At 43.3% G+C, this 21,463-nt stretch overlaps 1 protein-coding gene across 7 annotated transcripts in view; it reads right to left on the bottom strand.

Moving 5' to 3' along the window:
- The window catches only part of frmd4a (FERM domain containing 4A), a 101,996-nt gene that overhangs the window by 46,705 nt on the left and 33,828 nt on the right, over window positions 1-21,463 (bottom strand). For 3 of the 7 annotated variants that reach the window (XM_046036716.1, XM_046036714.1, XM_046036715.1), the window contains exon 1: window positions 6,017-6,184. The exons of 2 other annotated variants lie outside the window; for them this stretch is intronic. In XM_046036716.1, coding sequence (XP_045892672.1) covers window positions 6,017-6,184 — 168 coding nt within the window. Of the gene's footprint in view, window positions 1-6,016; window positions 6,185-15,858; window positions 16,209-21,463 lie in introns of those variants that run through there. 2 more of the 7 variants (XM_046036717.1, XM_046036718.1) reach the window with 1 other exon arrangement.

The following is a 21,463-nucleotide window of genomic DNA, read 5'->3' as shown; positions in this document are numbered from 1 at the left end:
CCCCCCCCCCCCCCCCCCCCCCCCCCCCCCCCCCCCCCCCCCCCCCCCCCCCCCCCCCCCCCCGGCTCCCCCTCGGGCTCCCCCTCGGGCTATACAGGATCAAGTGATGTAAGAGGGTATATGTGCAAGAACAGTATAGGGACAGGTACATAGAAGAGGTATATACAGGAGAAACATGCACGCTTTTCAACAGCCAAGACGTCGAGGCATGAAATGCATGGGGGAAGAGTCTGTAAAGGGTAAAGCAGACAGCTAGGACAGAAAGTGGGAATAAACTGGAGATGAAGCAGGCAGACAAAGAGAGGCAACGTAATAAAGAAAACAGAAGCAATGGCAAGATAAGAGTAGAGTAGTGAACATGCTGCAGCCGCAGACCTTTCTCTCATCTTCCCCCAGGACCTAGTCTGAAGTATTCCAATGACAAATGGAGGAGTGAAAAAGAGCTATATGTCCCTCTGCAGTCTCTGTCCTGCAGCCTGTCTGGTCTGCAGTTGGGATTTATCCCTCCATAGCTTTGGCTCAATATGACTGTGCTCCATTACTACACACTTGATTCCTCTGAGCCAGGGTAATGAAAAATGACCCAGCTCATCAGCAGGGAGAGCCCTTTGGCAAGTATGTGTGGTCTGTGTGTGTGTGGATGTGTGTACAATTCCTCTTGTCCAAAGGGAATCCCGTCATTGTAAAGGTATTCCATTTGGGCCTCGGGGAGAGCCAGAATCTGATGGTAGGAGGTGGAAAGGTTTTGCTCAATAAATAAAAACACCTGATCAATCATGTGCCACAGTACCAGATGAGAACTGGGTTCATTTTTTAGCTTTAGTGGTATTTGGTGAAAGCTTGTGCTGTAGGTCCTTGTGAACTCAGAAATTCACACACACACACACACACACACACACACACACACACATACAGGCAACACAGAGTTTCCAAGCCTATGTGAGCATGCGCACACTATGTCTTTCCGCAGTTTTGTGTGTCCACTTTATGCATATATGGTTTAGCCTACAGGTGTATACTATATTATATGCTATATTCAGAGGCATTTGCAGTATTAAAGTGAGTATGATAAAAATGTATGTAAGCCATCATGGAGCCTTCAGCTTTCACATTAATCTCAAAATTATGATTTATTAATATAGTGGCTGACTATGCCTCCCCAAATGACCAAGGGAAATCACTGTCTAAGCTCCACCTTGTTCAAACATGTGTGCATCATATTTTCCACTCTCATTCAGCATTAATGTGACTGATACTGATGTGACAGTAAGTTGTCCTGTTTCTACAAAGTCTCCTTATATGGAAACATACTGTGTTCAGAACTTTAAACCTCTGTTCGGTAAACACATGTGGACACACTGTTAGAGGATGAAATATCCATACAAACAGAGGATCTGAGAGTCCCTGAGAGGGATTTCCTCAGATATTCACCAGATTCCCCTAGTAATCCTCTGGGATTACCATTCTATACTGAGGCCCTAACCTCTGAATTTAAAACATTATAAACCCTTATATCCCCATCACTAATGCCACAGTTAAACCTATCACTTCACTCAATAGAAGAGGACCACCTCCAATAACCTTATGTATCATGTCTGCTCCGGCCACTTAGTTATAACTCTGGCCACGACACAGACACACTTAGAGGATTTAGAGGGATACCAGCCAGATTTATCTAGAAGGCCGCTGAACCTTGGCCCAAGAAAACACCAGCAAGATGTTGCAACCCGTGTGTTTAACCATGTTTAACATCTGAATATTCTACAGCATGGCAACTGATATCTGGGAAAATGTTCATATTTGGCAATCCTTTAATATGAAATCAAAAACACTGTCAGTAAAGCTTATATCACAAATATGATTGTCTGTCATGCAACAATGATGATAGATGATTTCTCCAGCTTTGCTGGAAATGCCAAAGTATAAATATCATCCTGCCTTAAATCTGAGAATCCTTTTGGGATGACTGTGTGGTAGCATGCAAACGGCTGTAATTAATCAAGTGATTGGTCGTCCTATCAAGTAGTCTAAATGACATGGCACATGAGGGGGGAGGGGCGTCGCGCTTTGAATGTTTAACATGTAACAAGACTGCAAATCACCAAGAGACTCATCAAACACATTTATAGCAACAAAATATGAATGATAGATAAAATGTCGATCATGATTTATGATTTATGGAGTGGCCATGGTTGAACTGTTGCTGAATCTCTACACGAGACATTTTCTTAAGTTCAGACATCAATAAGCCCTTGCGCTTCCTTTTTCTCTTTCACACAGAGATTACACTCACACACTGGGTATTTGATAAACCTGGGAATGGAGCTGTGGAAATGTTTTCCAGACAAACTATGCAAATAAGACCTTATCCCCAGGGAGACACTGTAAACGGCTTCAACCACCAACAGAATCTACAGAGGGTTGTTTGTGTGTGTGAATGTGTGCGTCTATGCAGGGGTACCAAACACAAACATGCCTCCGGCAAGTTGCAAACACATTAAGAAATTACCACAAAAAAATGAATAAATAAACAAAGTGCTGGAAAAATTTGAGACAATGTCCGGTGTGGACCTGTACCCCTCCCACCGCTAAATCTCTCTCTCTCGGTCGGTTCTGGGAAAAGATTTTCTCACATAAAGATCTCGACTTTGGCAATGAGAACAAAGATGGCTGCCAGACAGGGATAGTGATCAAATTCTTCAGTAGGAAGTCAGAAGTTCAACTTCAACCTCTATCCAATAATTACTTGGCTAGAAAACAGGGAAAAAAGAATTAAAGCTGGGAATTAGCGAGGACACGCAGCTTTCCTATCCTGGATATTTGCCTGCCTGTCATGAGTCTATTTATTGACATCTGTTTCAGTGGAATATGAGAACAAACGGCCATAAATTGAACATGAGAGTCAAAGAGACTTAAACTGAACCACAACTGAACAGAGTACAATCATGTCCTGATTCAGGGGAGCCGCTGGCAATCACAGTGGACTGTTCTTCCAAGAAATGCACTTGCTTGAAAACACCACGGTTTGTCTGAGCGCCCACAGTTTATCGGACCACAAACAAAAGAAGTAACTGAACAGACACAAATGAACCAGCTTCTTTGACAGAGGGAGGATTGTGCCTGTTGGTTATTTTAGAGTTGTGCTGCTGCATCTCTGCTTAGTATCATAATGGGCTGGGACTCGTCAGTGGGAAAGGAATATGATCAGTGACAGAGCTATTCTCACAGGAAACAGGACCAGATGAGTTCAGTGGGAGTAGACTGGCCCTGGTTTTGATCCTAAATATGATGCAGTACAGCCTACAAGCTAACAGAGCAGTGAGGTCTGATGAATATGTATGACAGATGTGATATAACGTGAGATTTTAAATATGTATAAAACTTTTCAGTGGAATAGCGTTGCTAGGAAACAGCTTGGATCTAAGTTTATTTGTCATCTAGTAGAACCAGCTTCCTGTCAGCTGCTGGTATTAGGAAACACTATAACAGGAAAGAGACTTGGTGTATCTAGGATGTTTATCTTGTCAAGGATGTTGAACACACTGAGGATGAGTTTTTCTTAACAACATGTCACTTCACATTCTTAAGAAGAAAATGATGGCTTGTAGTAAGTCTTCAGGATGGTGATGATTACAGGTAAATAAGAAACGCTTGCAACTAAGGAGGGGGAGGGGAGTCCAACCACCTGTTTCTGCTATAGTCCTTTCCCCTACTTCTTCCTCAAGCAGGATATCCTGCCTTTGGGATGAGGTGGTAAGGGGGGCTGGTGGGAGAAAAATGAGAGGCGAAAAAGATACAGTGTACACAGATGAAATCAATGCCAAAAGGAAAGCAACACGAGAAATGACAAACAATTACCCAGAGACACTGTCTAACACAGCACAGCAGAGCACTGCCCTCACACGCCTGTCGGTGCTAACCCTATTTAAAAGGTCATACCACCAGAGGAAAATGTGTGACTGGAGGCTGCTGAGTCAATATTACTCAGCGTGATGTATGAAAGTGTGAACACACGGCTGCGTTCTCTCATAAGAGAAATAAGAGCATGTCTGTGTGAGCAAACACCATTAACATATATGTTGCAGTCTGCTAGTTACTGTAACGCCACAGCTCAATCACACAGGGCGCCCCTTCATGCAATACGCAAAGCACCTTGAATGTAAAATGATCATGTGTGTCACACACCGGAGCGCAGTAAAAACTGCTGTCCTGATTGAGAATGTAGGACTGCTTGGTGACGGATTTCTTTTCCAGTGAGAGTTGAAAAGAGAGTTAAATAAGAAATGAAGAAGTAATAGGATTGGAAAACTGGAGTGGAAATGTATTTCATCTCAGAGTGAAAGAAGAAGATGGAAAAAGAGTGAAGAAAGTATAAAACATAAAGACACAGTTAAGTTGTTTCTCTTGCTCATTCTGTCTTTTTCTCTCACAATTGTGTGTCTGCCAGTTGTGTGAGGCTGGGTATCTCATTAACAATAATAGAGGAAGCCGGGCTGGGAGGCAGTGCATTGAGCCAGGGATATCCCCATCCTGCAGTCTAACACACTGACCCCTCCTTCCCTGCTTTTGCAACTCCCACCACTATTAACTGCTCCACCTTGGACTGTACCACTTTGTCAGGCCAGGGGGAGATGTTGTTTGTAGCGCATCAAAGCCCACATCCAGAGGATGTTTAGGAAAGTGATAAAAGACCTCTGCTTGAATGGTTATTTAGGGGATGTTAAGGAAAGGTTTGTCTTAGGGAGGTCTGGCATATGATTTCAGTTTCCTCTGATTGTGTTTCCCTCCCTCAGGATGCTTAAACTTAGGAGCCACATAAAAACACATCTGAAGACAAAAGTTAGAATAACAATCCAACTTATTCCCCTCTTGAGGATAAAAAGGACATTAGAGCAAAAAGACAGGAAAAGGCACATGGTGTTATGTTTGCGTGCCTGTACATGTATTTAAGTTACTCCACTGATGCTGTATGATGATTCTGGACGATACAGTACAGTGTGTGCCCTTTTCTTATCTAGCAACAGGCCGGGTGAGTCTCTCTCTGTGAGCCTGTTGGGTTTGTCTTGGTGGTGCCAGTTGCACACAGGGCAGGTGAGACGCCCGGGGAATACTAATGGATCCATGAAAGCCCTGAGTACCGATTCAGACATGGTGAAGCGAATACTGATCGACCATTTTGCTGAATCACAGCTAGACAAACACACGGCACAGAAAGACACAGTAGCTTTTAATAAAAAAATTAAAAAATAAATCAAGTCTCCAGTGAAACAATTTTTGAAGCAAATGGACATGCTTAAGGTGTCAAAAGTTGCCATGGACTGAGATTAAACGTGTACGACAATGGAGGCACTCTGGAACTCTGTTTTATAGGCAGACAGCCTATAAAACAGAGTGTCAGTGTGTGTTTTGGGTGCAAGCATACCCCTTTCATATATCCATAGAAACACTTACCAGCTTAACAGCTTAGTTACCGGCTCCTTAATAGTGACCCTAGCAACACAACTTCCTGTTAAGGCTCTGCATCCTGAGCACAGCAGCCACAAAAGAAGACTCTACACAGGGACAATGACGTAAAACAAAGCAGCAATAGATGAACTTGGGACACCACTCCACATGTACCTGAGCTGTGTGTTATAAAACGATGTCAGCTTATCACTAACTCTGCCACAACATCTAACCCAATTCTGTCCTAAATGCTTAATGAAACAAATCAGTCATGCCCCGGGTCTATCGGCTGAAGGACATAGCTGGGCCACAGTACATCATCTGTTCACTCCGTGCCTCTCTCCTTCTCCTCTCCTAAGTCTTGACACAAGTATGCAATCCTTCATTTATAATAGTCTCCTCTACAGGATATGCATCTCCACAGGTGGCACAGCTTGCAGACAGACTGCATCAAGTACCTCTTAACAGATGTAAATGTACTATCTAGGGTTACATTTCAAAATGCAAGTACAAGACAATACAAGAATATCTAGTTTATGTTTGTTTTGAGTGTATGTGAGGCGCTGCCTACCTGGTAGAGTGGCCTAGAAACACACCTGTGTGTGTGTAAAAGATGCAGGGGTGCAGGAAGGTTCCTGGCATGCACACGAAGGCGTCGGAGGGCTGTTGAGGTGAGAGTCCACAGCAGACCCTGCCGGGTACAGACCGCCTCGTCAAGACCCAACAAGACTGCCTCCATTACTTCGCTGACTACAAGCTCTGTGATGAGAGACACACCTCTAGACGTATAGCAGTTTGAGTTGATGTCAGTGGGATATCCACAGGTATCACATTAACAAACCTTTATTTGCACAGGTGAGCCATTACAGGTAAAATCCACAGAGGCCCAGGTAATGAGGTAATGACGAGGAATTAGCCTTTATTGTCCTCTTGACACCACCTAGCTCCAGTAGATAATTGGGTCATCTCCAGAGGTAAGCCACACAGAGACAGGATAACCCTGTGGCTACCTATTCTGCTGTATCTTTCCCTCCCCGTCTTCTCAGTCTCTCTGGGATTCAGCGGTCTGATGTTTCTTCAAGGTCAAACCCACTGCTAGTCCTTCTGTCCCAGTCCCACACAGCCAGTGGTCCCTGCTGACTTTCTCTCTCTTCTTCCTCATCCCTTCCTCTCTCTTTACTTCTCACTGACCAATGCAGCCTCTGTCCGTTGGTCTGAGCGCCACAAACACAAACATTCCCACTAAGGAAATTCAGCCGGTCTCTTAGTCTCCCTGACTGGTAGTTGTTTTTAAAGCGATATGCACTCCTATACTGCAGCTTCACATAGAGAGTCCAGTGCAGGAGAGAGGCACAGATGACAGCGCTCACTCTCTCTCTCTCTCTCTATGTCTAACTTTTCAAGTAGAGAGGGATGTGCTTACCTAGCTCACTATGCACACCTTTTCACACACCTGGTGAGACTTGACACTGCATGCATCTACAGACCAATTAGAGTCACTTAACAGAAAAACACTGTATGCTACTCTCTAACAGTACTGGGATTTTAGCCAGAATGTTTTTTAAAAAGGAGATGTTTTTCCTCTGAGCCGGTTTTCCCAGGCTGGAGTATCCTGACCTGACCTAATTCCTCTAAAAATTCAAGAATGTCTGACTCATCTGCTGCTCTCTACTAACTGGACAGATTATCCTTGCACACAATGTGCAACACATGTAAATATGATTGATTACATCAAACTAATTGTTTATTTGAGAAAGAAATCCAAAATGAAGCTTAAATTTGCTTACATGCACCCATTTGCAACAATGGCCACATGGAGGCAATACAACCCCCACATACAACCTGTGCCAAGCCTACAGTCTGTGTGTATATCTTTGCCAGTCTGTGACAAACCCTTGGCTTAAAAGCACTGCTGAAACAATACAGCTCAAATGATCAATGTTCTCTGTGTGTATGTCAAAATAATTCTGAAATCGAACTCAGCCACATACTTTTACTAGCTCCGACAGACCTTTGCTGATCTTCCGGGTCAATAAGGATTTCTTAAATGTCAGTCTAACTATTTAAAAAGAAAAAAAGCTCACATTTTATCCAGCTGAACTGATTTCTCTTTTCCACTTTCCTCAGCAAACGCTGATCAATAGAGAATTCAATAATTCTGTACTGTACAGTAGTAATTCTCTACTTTCATATTGAACCCAGCCTGACGGTGGGTGGATTAAAGGGCCTTTCGTAGCCCACTCTGATTCATGGAGGGGTTTATCGATGTAAGGGGTCGCTCCTGTACTGCTGAGTGGTATGTGTGCACACAAACTGTTGTATGATGCTCATACCATTTGTCTGTTATTGAATGCCAACACGAGTCTGAGTAAGTTACTGCCATAGCATTAATCAACTACAGAATACTGTAGAAAGTAGATATTAATTTTACTTTTCCACAATGGGAAAATACTAATATGTGTTGTTAGTGATGCCTTGGGGGCATTTTCTATTTCTTTCTCTCTTTCTGTGTGTGCTACTTTCTCTTACACTCTATATTTTGCACAGATGGCTAATTGAATGGATTGCAGGAAACCCTAATCCTCAATAATGCAATAAACTTGCATCTTTTTAAATATACTTAATTTTACCAACCACATGCTCCAACATCCCTCTTTACACATCACCAGTTTCATATGCCTCTATCTCAGGGCCTCACATTGCCCTCTCAGATCTTGAGAAACCCTGAGGAATGTGTAGCATTCCTACAGTGTGAATTTTCCAACATGAATCAGGGTTTAGCTGGAGCTAAACACAAGAAGGCTGGAGACATTCACCTCTCAGCCACTGTAATTTACGAGGGGTATAAATATTTGTTGTGGTAGGGAGGGGGGTGTGACAGTGCACTGTTCCCATGATTCTGTGTGTGTGCAATGTCCAGCTGAATCCTGGGAAAGGTCACACAGGCCCTGTGATGTAAACAGTCAGCACCAGAGTGTCAGCTGGCCGGCTATTACCACAGTAATTAGACAGAGAGAGAAGAAGACAGTATTTGGGATCAACCTTGTGACGGACAGGAATCAAGTGTGTTATTTTATTCTTTCTATCACACATTCACATACTTAAGTAAAATTAGCTATACCACAGTATAGAAACACTCTAAAAGTACGGTATTAACATCGAAATCTACTTCAAGTATTGCTGCTTGTTTTTTGGGAGGCAATTTCTGTCATTTTATTTTGCTAATTTAATGGTCTGCCCCCAAAGAACGAGTCATAACTAACCCAGTAACACAAAGGTCAGCTAAGACCTAAGGCTAAGTGTGTGCCTCTCTCTGCTAAGGCAGAGAGAGGCACACACACAAAGCTGCCACACACACACACACACACACCTGGGAGAATATATCGGCATATATGGCCAGTTTGAATATTTTAACATATTCCCCAACCCTACTTGGTAGCTTGTGAGGTCTTATCTTAACCTGTAATAATACATTATAATTTATTTGTTGATTCTGTTTATTCTGTATTATTAATCTCAATCAGCAAAGTAAAGTCATCACATGTGTAGTGGAGTAGTATAAAGCATAAAGTTGCATGAAAAAACTACAATTACCTCAAAATTGCACTTAAAGGCTCGTGTAGACTACACAACTTTCAGCGTCGGCCAATGGCCGTGTTGTTCACACTATACAACTTGATGTCTTGTGACGGGAGTCTTGAAGTTGTTATTGCGTTCACACTATGTGACTGATTGGTGACAGGGGGTCACACACTATGCGAGCTGACAGCGGCTGTGTCACCCGACACTGGTCTCCAAACCACGTTTTGCAAAGAAAACACACGTGAAATGTGAAACGGGAAATGACGCGAACCTACACACGAAACAGCTGTTGGTTGTTATTATGAAGCTAGAAATTATAAATACAAAGAATATGGGATTGAGAATATGAGAATGGATTAGCACACGCAGATAGCAGGGATGTCTGAGCTACAGAGAGAGCTGGAGGTGAGTAAAAAGTGTTTTGCAGAGAAAAAGTAGCTGCCTGCTCTGCCAGATGCCTGCTCTTATTGGCTGGATGCAGATGTCGAGTCGGCCGACTTCTCCAGATATTTGGCATACTAGATATCTGGCTGGCGTCGGCGATGCGTCAGAGAGCCGTTTTGATGCTTCATTGTGTAGTTCACACATAACGACATCACAGCCTGACCAACCGGCAAATTAAAATTAATTAAAATTGTGTAGTGTGAACTAGGCTTAAGTAGACGGCTTGAGGTAATGTACTTCTCACCACTGCCTCAAACCTGTATGCACTACCCAGTCAGTTGTGAGGACATTGCAGTCCCACAGACAGGAAAACAGGACCATCAGAAGTAAACTCTCACTTTCTCTACTCCATCTTCTGCTCTCACAACACTCTTAAACCCTCTTACTTTCTCCTGTCTCCATCTCTCTCTTCCCTCTATCATCTCTCCCTCACATCCCTCTGTATCTCTCAATCTTCCTCCTGCTCTCTAATCACCACTCAGGCGTGTTACACTAGAGTGCAGGCAAGTCAGAGAGGGAGAGCAGTGGAGGGAAATGGGTCACAGACACCATAAATTCACAAGAACATTCTCAGCTGAGGCACCGTGGCACACACATTCACAAAAACGGCTGAAGAGAGTAAAGTCCGTATGACACACAGGAAATGTGCAGGTACCACTTGTGCACTTCTTCTCTTCTTTTACTATAATTTTTAAGTGACTATAAACCAATTTCCAGGCTTACTTTTCTTATAGGTTGATTTTTAACACACCCACACACCACCGTCACGGTGACAGAGATTATAAGTGACATACATGTATAGGCCTGGTCTGAAATTCAATACCGATCAGTCTAGTTTAATGTGATGGTATTAAGAGGTGCAAGCAGGAAAATCAATAACATAACTTAAAGAAAGCTGAGGAGCTTCTTCTATGTGTGCGTGAGAACAAAAGTGTATGTGCATGCCATGAGCTTCCCTGTCCACGTGTGTGTGTTTGGAATAATTAAAATGAAAATACTGTTTACTGTGCGTGTGTGCAATGAAAGGCCCCCACGACGACGCAAAGCCTTTGAAGTATCGGGGCTTGTTAGTCTCTTAAGTACAGAAGTTGACCTAGTTCATGTGTTGTACAGTACGTTGCGATATGTTATACACGCATGCAGAAAGGGGTGTTCACTCAAGAAAACATGCATGCACACACGCAAACACACACACACGCAAACACACACACACACACACACACACACACATGTAACTCACACTTTCAAGCTAATCATTCCCTCCACTTTGCCTAGCAGATAAATATTAATGAGGATTACTATGTTACTGCAGCAGTACACCCACGGGAAAACAAGAGACTGCACCTCTCTCACTCGCGCTCTCTCTTTTTCTAACCCTTTCCCGCTCTGTGTCTCTCTTTGTCACTCATGCACACGCCCACACGTCCCGCCCAAACACACACATCCACACACACACACACACAATTACTAGCTTCAAAACCTTCAAGTGCTGTAAATTTTACAACACATATTCTTTCTTTCTCTCCCTAACTCTCCTTTCTATTCCTCTTACTTTTTCATAGCAGGATTCACACACAAGCTTATACAGCACATACATACACACACACACACACACACACACACAGAAACTATGAATAAACCCCTTCATATGAGTGAGTCACAGGCAGTGCCTCCGTTCATATTGAGTCGTGTTATCTCTGTCTAACAAAGGGCACAGATTGTGCTGGGATATTTAAGGAACATTTCGGGGTCTCCACATCCTGTTTTGGGGGAGATGGAATTTAACAGACTCCTTCCCATCAACCCACACTCATCTTTTTTGTCTTTTTTCTGTGCTCTGTCTCTCTTGTTCTTCAAAGGACTCCATACAGTCATTTCTGAGAATAGAGCAGCAGAGATAATGAAGAAATCATTCTGAGCTCTGCATGACGGGGGTAGAGGACGGGGACACACACACATCCATCCACTGGGGATGGTTTGGCAGAGGACAGAGGAGTCCACTCTCACCATAGTTACCCTGCTAGCAAACTGTCTCCATAGAGAAAACACATTATCAGCAGCTCACTGCATTCAGCCTTCACTCACAGTCAATAGGCGATCAGCTCTTCATTGTTTGATCATGCTCTGTGCAGATTTACTTTGAACTTGTACACAGCTGTGCCGTGTGTGTATAGGTCTGCGGGTTGATTTTGGACATGAAATAAAAGAAAAAAAACATTGCAGAAAGTGATGAAAGAGACAGGGTGGAGAGGAGGGTGGGAGCCACCCCCCCTTTCCTCCCTTGCTCAAAAACATTCTTCCTTCTGAGCTGCCTTGGGGAGAAAATGGGGGTCCCCTTTCATGCCGAAAAGGGTGTGGTGCAAGAGGGGGGCCTTCAGGACCCTTTAGCTCCAGTTATTCCCACCTCTTTCTTTCTTTTGCCTCTTTCCCCTTTTCTTTGTCTCTTTAATTGGACTGACTGACCGCAGCTCTCTCACCTACTGTCTGGGGGGTGGGGGCAGGTAGAGATCCCTGGGAATCAATACTGTAGCGAGGCAGAGCAGAACTGTGGGGGCAAAAACTCAAAGCTCTAAACTGATACTTGCTAACAGAGGGATGATACAAGAAAAAATAGATACTTATTTTGAATGTTGTTCGCTTGGTTTCCACATCGACTTTGTAGCTGCTTAAATTAATCCTGACTCTAATGTTGAGACAATCAGATCAGCCTGACGAGAAATAAGCAGAGTATCAACCTGATCCACAGAATGCCTGAGTCCAGCGCTGACCTTCTCTGCGATTGCAGTCAAGATGTTTAAAGGTAACAAGGATCGATTAGAATTCCTGCCTCGACACTTGCCTGGCTGCTTCTAGCTTGCAGGCCTATTGTGGTAAATTACAGTCACACTGTTGTCTGTTTGCATTCCTATTCCGCTCATGAATGTGTTTCCTGAACATGTGTATGTGTCTAAATCTCTGTATGTGTGTGCCTGTGTGAACTTCTCAGTCTCCTGACAGTGATCCACCCCTCCCACCTTTAAGCCCTCGCTCCCCTGCGGTGCCCCTGACAACAACATGTTTCCTTGGAGAGCGATTCAACCTCCTAAAATCTGAAATGTTTTCATCTGTGTTCAACCCCCACCCCCCACCTCCCATAAAGACAAACACACACACACACACACACACACACACAAACACACACACACACACATATGTCTTGCTATTTTTTTGCACCCTGTCTTCCCTTTGTTTGTTTGTTGTTTTTGTTCTTAATTTCACAGAAAATAGCTGAGCAGCTTAACATGATAGCAGGATAACAAAGGCGGTGGATAATCCTAATTCAGACTGCTCACCAACGTAATCTAAACATGAAACATCCCTTAAAAGAAGCTGTTTTAAACTGTCAACACCAACTGTGCAATTTATCGCCATCCCGTTATACTGTAAACACCTACTGTTTTGCTAGGGCTATCTAAGTCCTTCTTTCCCATTTTGTCCATGCTGATCTTTCATGTGTTGCCACTTTAACTTTCTCAAAATGCTAATGTTATAATGAAAGGTATGCAAGGGAAAGGGGAAATGCAAAGTGACAAGTCTAGATATGATGGCAGGGATTTTAAGACATGATAACAAGGAGTAGAAGGAGAAAATGAGTTATAAAAAAGAGAGTGATACACAGAGAAAAGTGAGTGTAATCAAGTTTGCCTCCTCTCCTATTGTTCTGCGGTTAACGAGGCATGTTTTATTCAGATGTGTCATAGCTGTTGACCGTGAACAAAGATGGCTATGTTCTCTGTGTAGATATTACTCAATTAACTGTGATAGAAATCCACATCCATCAGAAACTACTGCTACAGGCGTGAGACCATTCATCTGCATTAGATAAGTGACAGGGCACAGTTGAGAAGATGGTCTATCTTTTCACTCTGCAATCTGGTAGGCGAAAAGCAGTCTGGAGGTTCTGTTTTTTAAACATCTTTCAAACGACTTAATAAATGTAAACGGTTTTGGAGAAAAGTGTTTCGCCAGTGGTGAAGCGCACCCACTAACCTCTGCATGTTCAATGGGAAATGCTTAAGGATATGGAAAACTAGCCCTCCAGGTATGCAAAATGCTTTTAATTGGATCTATGTGTGTAACAATACATGCTTCCACCGCTCTGCCCAGTCAGCTGCTTAGAGATATAGATTCTTGTCAAAAAATGTTTATGCTCTTACTCCTCTATACAGCTCATGCAGCTGCATAAGGCGGAGATGGGATGATAACTCAATGAGTTATCTAACATGACAAGTCGTAGCAGGACAAGGCTGCAGCTGTGTGTTGAAGTGAAAGTATTTCAGTGGCTCAGTAAGGACATGGGAAGGTTAAAGTCAACCTTCACAGAGCTTCTGGGGTAGAAGCCAGTAGATCCCTGAGCTTTGTTCACCTGCCACCACTGAGGAGAGGAAGCAGTGTGATGGTCTGATGATTTAAACTCTCTTTTAAAAAAAATCTTTTCTTGCTGGTGCAGTTTGACAGATGACTATTTTGAAAATATGATGCATTCACTCCCTTACACAGCAAGCTGATGCACGTCCAGTTCAGCACAACAGTACAATAATGCGAGTGAGTGTATGTAAATCACAACAAGTAATCCCCCTTCAGTCTGTCTGCACACAGCTGGCTGCAAGAAGAATGGGAGGGAGAGAGAGGGAATGCAATCAAGAGAGCAGGAAAGAGAGAGAAAGAGAGAGAGACCTCCTTCTGTTCCTGTGTGACAAAATGTGCTGTTCTCCATTAATTAAGGTGATTTGAGTGTGTGTGTGTGTGTGTGTGTGTGTGCGTGCACAGACACCAGCCAATCAACCAGCAGCAATTACTTCTCTCAAAAGGACAGTGAATATTCAGTTTCCTCCAATCAAGCAGTATTATGACAGCCAGCCAGATTCAGTCAGATCACAGTTAATCCGTTTACCAGCCACTACAGAATTAATGACACACAACCTGAAGTCTTTGGATAGTGAGCTCAAAGCATCAGAGCAAATTCTAATTGTCTGAGACCTCTCACGTCCCTTACTTCAGTGCAGCCTGACTATAAACGCCGTCTTTGGCAAAGGAAGCAGGTTGTGAAGCAGGTTGTGCTTCACCCCTTACATCTCCTCTGTGCGAGGAGATGTAAAAGGTGAAACAGTTATTTTTGTGTTGAAGCAGGGTGGGAATGTGTAGTCCTATGTCTGGGCTTATTAAAATGAAAGCAGTTTTCATCCACTATGCAGAAGCCACACGGTGTAATTTACGATAGCATGGGTACAGCATGTGTGCGCTCGTGTGTGCTACTGTGTCCTCTGTGTACATGTTCAATCAAAGAGAGAACTACAAAGAGGCCGGCGATTCTCAGAAGAGCTCATGGAATTTAGAAGTCACATTCCATCAAAGAGGCGTGTTAATGAAACTAAAGTCACATCACATCAAGTGGGAGATTTTCAAAAAGGGAGTTGAAATTCAATTCGGCATGATCCAATAAGCACCTCATGATTTTGGGAGAGGAGTTTGAAAGGGGCTGTAAGCCCAGCTCGCTCATCACCTGCACACACACACTCTGCTTAAAACTGATTCATGTAATACCAGTGTATTATCAACATGAAAGAGTGCTGACACGAATCACAGAATGAATTCAATGGGGAGTCACACACACGCACATGCAGCTCTCTGTCTCTTGGTGTAAACAACTTTGCTGAAGAGCAAAGGCGGTGAATCACTTGGCAGGTTACAGCCTGTCCTTACAACTGACATAAAGGTTAACTTTGCAAAGCACATTCCGCATTTAAGCTTTGCTGGAAACTATTATCTTCTGCCTGCAGCACACACCCACCAGATTTATGCAAACACGTAAACACTGAAGCTTGTGATGGCTGGCAGACAAACCGATATTCCCTGTGTAAATGGGAAATCCAGCACTTAAAATCACGCTGAAGGAAAGGCTATGTGTGGCTTCGCTTGATAAAAGGAAGCTAACTCGCGTCTCAAGTCAGTTCAATTGCGTTGACAGTAACAGGCAAACAAGCTGCACTCAAAGACGGCTCTCCCACAGTGAGACTTTCCTGTGACCTTGAAAGCCGAGGACCTCAGTGGAATACATTAGCGGTTGACAGAGACAGACAGAGTCGTGGTAAGATTGACAGACTCAGATTGACAGGAGGAGAAACACAGAGACGTATTGTCCACTGGAGAGATTAAAAGCTTTGCTCTTGACTTGCCTTCCACCAACTCACATCTAATACCGTCCCCTGGATTAAGCAGAGAACCTTTTTAAATCCCATTTACACACACAACAGCACTGCAAGACACTGTCTCAGAGAGAGGGAGCGGCAAAGTCAGAGAAGAAGGGAGAAAGTGAGAAAGAACAAACCAGGGAAGCTTGGGTCTTACCCTCTCTCCACTGTTCCTCCGAAGAGTCCCCACCGGCAGTTTAAGCATCAGCCGGCGGGTTCTCCCGGGCGTCACCGCTCCCTGGACCACCATAGTACGCTCCAGAGTGTGTGTGTCTGTGGGCGTGTGAGCATGTGTGTGAGTGTGGGAGGTGGGTGTCTTCGCCGTGCTGTCCAGCCTGGAAGCCTGGGTTCACGCGAGCTGAGCGCGTGGGTGTGTATGAGGAAAGAAGTGTGTGATGTTGATTCAGCAGCCCCTCCACGCTGGTCCTACGTGCCTCTCTCTGCTTCTATCTCCCTCTGCGTTAAAACACTTCCCATTCTGCTCCTCTCAGCTACGCTCCACTCTGTCGCTCACGAGGTGAATGAGTGTGTGTGAGAGGGAGCGCGCTTTGTCTCTCCTCTCTCTTCTCCAGCTCTCTTCTCCGGCTCTGGCAGCTCCCCCGCCCTGCCTCCCACACTCACTTCCTTCAGTTGGGGGCTTAACCAGGTCACTGGATTAATGTGACGTTACGGCTGTTATTAGCATACGTACACGTGATCCAATAATAATTGTGTGTGAGCACATATATACACCATCCACACACACACACACACACACACACACACACACACACACACTCCTTACAGGAGATCACGTGGGGAACCTCAAAAGGAATATGGGATGTTTTGCCATCTGGTAGGGAGATTATATTGAAAATCCCACATCCAGCTTTCTCTCCCTGCACTGTCTGGACTAGGACACAAAGGGGGGGATCCTCCCACCCCCCTCCACACACACACACACACACACACACACACACACACACACACACGTATCCTTGCAGTTAATGCATACACAACGCTTATGCATTCAGTTATTGATCATCCTATCACTTGGTCCAACGTCTACATGCAGAGAAGTGAGGAAATCAGCCTGAATTTTTCCCACAAAAGCTGTGACAGCGGTGGACATGTAGCTGCGAGGCTCCGGAGATCTTTATTATCATGATGGCTGCAGCCACAGAGAGCTGAGTCAGTCCTCTGTATCTGCCACAGTGGTCTTTACATGCCCATTAAAGCTATTGGACTCATGAGTTAAAGCTGCACCTAGTGACTTACTGTCATATTCTCATCATCACTCAACGCTGAGCACAGTTTGCCTCTGCACATCAATACCAGATTGATTGTCAGCTGATTAACTTAAGTGGATCAACACACACATGCACACACACATATACAGGCATACACAGATGTTCGGCACGCGTGTACAGTAGGTTCACATGTGTAGAAGGAAAAGTCTTGCATGGGCTAGGTAGCTGTTTTAACCCAGCAGCACTGGACTATAAGCAGAGAGGTTTAGCTTGGTTATCAGAGTTATGAGGTGATTCAATGCTGGGCCACAGGGTTTAAAATCAGATTAAAGCCAGGAGTCAAAATGAGCAAACAAACAAGCCTCTTTCCATCCCCCATATCATTTCTTTAAGTGAGGACCCCCGACGGCTTTCGTGACATGATATGTCTGTATATGTCACACTCGGACACATAGACACACACATCCACACACAAAAAACCCACACATTGTGCTAAAGCCGCGCGACAAGCATACAGGAGAAAATCATCTGCAGCCGTAATCCCCAGTAAGCATTATTTATTCAATACCCTGGCCCACATCGGTGTGTGAGTGACTGTGGCCTACATGAGAAATATCAGAGGGCTATTTATAAACTTAGTGTGCAAACATCCAGGTCTTGCAGATGACATACTGGAGACACGTACCAAAAGACACAATTCATTTATCTTTGCACTTTCACTGGTACTCTGTGTGATGTGCGATGACAGAGATTAACTGCCACTGCTGATTCGGGAGACTTCATAGGGATCGCATATGACACCTTGACAGGGAGATGACAATGCAGTCACCTATTTCAGCAGTTTAAGTATGGTTTGTGTTCGTTTGTTCTCCTCCACAGCGCTTTGTTGTTGATCTTTTAAATTCCACTGCCTCAAATCCAGCGAGGTAATAAGCCCTTGTCTTAAAACAAAGAAAAATAAAATACAAAACCCCAACATGTTACTATTCTTGATGCCTCAGGCTATATACACAATGACCCATTTCAGTCAACAAGCACATAAAAATAAAAGCAAGTGGGATTTGCGCTTGGTAATAAAAATATGTGAAATACAAAACTGCACACACAATAAAACCTTAAAAATACAAAAATCAGACGTAAAGCTGGGAGATTCTGACATGCCTCACTGTACGGGATCAGTTCACACCAGATGTCCTCAAAATGAACTAAAAGCTATTTATACATTTCCAACAAATCTGCAGATAACAAGAGAGAGAGAGAGACAAAGAAGAGAAAGAAAAGAAAGAGAGAGAGAAGATCACTACCTGTGTTATTGGAGATGCAAATGAGGGAGGTGCAAACAAAGCGTCTGGATGGTCTGAGTTTTATGTCTACTGTGTATTTGTGTGTCTGCTTAGTCTTTGTTCGTAGTTGTAATAATAAGAGGCAATGGTTCTCAATTGTAGAATCCCTGCATAATACGCATTAATTTACTCTGATAACCCAGCCAGTCTCTGCCCACGGGTGTCTGACTCATCCCAGTGGTCCTGATCCTGACTGTGTTTGTGTGTGTGGGGGTGGGTGTGTTTAAGGAAATGCCCCCTAGCTGGACTCTCTCCCCATCCCGGGCAGTGAAGGAGGGGGTTGATTGTTTATGTTTCAAGACTCCACAAATTCCAAAAGGGTTGAGTTACAGCACCATTGCACAGAAAACACAGATATACAGTTATGTAGCTAAACAATGCCACCCTGATAGCGTAATTAAATTCATTTCCCATGGTGTGCTTCTGTCTCTGCTTCTAAGTACATGCTAGTGTTGTCTTTCTCTGTCTCATAAGAGTGAGATGAGCAGAAAGCAGGGGCCTCCCACCCTTCATCAGGCCAGAACCAATCATAATGACTTCTCCACAGGGGAGCATCCACTTCAATTATCATCCCCTCTGTGTAGGGAGGCCTGGGAAACACTTTTACATGCTCAGAAAGGTAACAGATAGCCTGTGGGATTTTTTTGGAAACGGGGACATTTGTGTGAGTCATTGTGAAAACTGGGACATATTTAGATTTCGGAGAGATTTGGTGGAACACAGGGACAGGTTGTCCTGGTCAAACCATGTCGTTCGGCACAACATCTGCTCATCCCCTCTGTGAGGTGACTGTGTGTGTGTAGGTGTGGGTGTGCGCACATATTGTATATCTGTGCGTGTGTCTTTCAATGTGATTAAAATTTCAGCCGGTGGCACCAAAGGGATGTAGACAGACTGAAAAATCACCTCCATCTTTGAATGTACTCTGTTTATAACCCTGACTAAGTGCATAGACATTGCCTTGAAAAAATGTTCCTGTATCTTTGAGTGCAGTTCACACTCAGACTTATTAGAATATATCATTCCCCTGGGCCAATCAGTAGTCTATTATGAGGGCAGCGGCAGACTTGAATGGGGTGCTAGATTTGCAATTTGCCCCAGTGAATAGCATACAAGGCTTCTGAATTATTCACCTAAGTAAACTGGGAAGCCTCTGTATGTGCTGGTTGACATTAGAATGTGGACCATTCATACAATAGAGATTGAAGGCAGATTGATAATAGCTGGTTAGTTTATGGGTGTGAACATAAAAATTGGCAAGTTTATGATAATTGTCTTTTCTTTATTTATTTGAGTGATTCTGCATTCACTGCCGAGTGAAGACTAATGAGGCAAGGGAATGAGACATTTATAATTGCTAAATCTGACTATATTATTCAAATTGCATTCATACTATGTTTATACTATGTATATACTAAAGTTTTCCCAGAACTTATGTTTCTCCATCCTGTATATTTCTCTTTTCTTTCAGTTCTATATTTTTCATTTAGTCATCGAATCCCATGAAAAGACCACGACAAACAATGAATTGATCCTTCTAAAAAGTATTGTCTGTGTAGCCAAACCCTGATATAGCTTATTCTTCTGTGCCATAGACCAAAAGAAGTGAGCTATGCCATTGCACTTAGATGTTCCTTAATTACAATGGACATATATTTTATTTTATACACCGTCCTAGTGCTGCAAATACACACTAGCACACCTTGCAAGTGTGCATTAATCCATGACTGAAAACAGTTCCCCATTCCTGCTCTATTTACACCGGTGGAGTTTAACCGGTGCTAATCGCGGCCATTCAATGCTTGTGAGTCACAGACTCATCACAGACGCGGCTCTCAGCTCCACGGAGAATATGCAGTTGATCTATCTTTGATGGAAACACAGATTGGCACAGAGAGTCAGGTCAATTTTCAAAATAAAACACCTCGTGCAGACTCGCAATCATACATTACCAATAAACACAGTTAAAACAGACAAAAAATAAACCTTTTAACTACATAGACTTCTTAATCATAGTAGAAACACAAAAAGCAAGCACTAATTACCAAATCAACAAAATCTAAACCTGTCAGCAAAATCAGGCAGGCAAAACGCTCAACTAGGGGTGGGAATCGCAGGGTACCTCACAAAATGATGCGATACACGGCTTACGATAATGATAATATCACGATATAGAAATTCTGCGATAACCGATATATCGCTTGACAATCCTAAAGTGATACATCACTAATATCTAACTAGTAATACAAAATTGTACCTATTTATTTCATGCTGCAAATCCAAACTGTTAGAAAACAGCACATAAAAGGCACATAAAATCCAAATTCACTGAATTTTTACAGCAATTACAAATTGCTGTGAACCACCTAAGTCTAATCTGTACATCACATTATATTAATAACTGTTCAGTGACACAGCATTGTGCTGCCCTTTCTCTTCCTACTGATAGCTGTATACAGTCTATGGTATTTTTAGGCCACTTGGAATATTGGGTTTGAGTTTTGACCCTTTGGGGTTGCTGTAGCTGGTCTGTGTGGACTGCAGAAGTAGTAGAATAGCAGATCAAGACAGTGAAGTTAGCAGCTCTTTTTTATTTCACACAGAGCTCAGTAAACACGTACTTTAAGTATTTGCACAGTATGTCGCTCACGATGTTCAGCATGTGAAGCAAAATGTGTAGTTTATGTTAAGATTGTATTTTTGCGATTGCGATGCTAATGTCCGTTAGCACCTTAATGGAGAATCCTATTTTAAGTTAGCATTGAGCTAACCATCGAAGCGCTATTTTTTATTAATATTATGTATCGATATGATGGGCTGGAATATCGATACAGTATCATGGAAAAATGTTCAACGATATATTGCCGTATCGATTTATTGTCACACCCCTAGTGCAGACAACGGAACAAAATTGGGTAGCAGAGAGCTGATGCCAGTGTTGTGTCGATTTATGCTACCTATCGAGATATGCTACTTAGCGGGTCTGCGCATGTGCACCACCCACAAGCGTGGTCTGTTTCCACGGCCATAAATCTGTGCAACCTTCCTGTTGGGCATTCCATCGAGACAGCGGCTAATCATCAGCAATATCCAAATATAATAATTATTAGTCTATCAGAGTACGCTACTCCTGAACTCTTAAATAAAGATGTAATAATATAGTATTTCAACATGTTCACCATCTCATTAC

This window comes from Micropterus dolomieu, linkage group LG22 (genome assembly GCF_021292245.1).
Source record: "Micropterus dolomieu isolate WLL.071019.BEF.003 ecotype Adirondacks linkage group LG22, ASM2129224v1, whole genome shotgun sequence".
Lineage (NCBI taxonomy): Eukaryota > Metazoa > Chordata > Actinopteri > Centrarchiformes > Centrarchidae > Micropterus > Micropterus dolomieu.
This window is presented reverse-complemented; position numbering and strand designations above follow the sequence as displayed.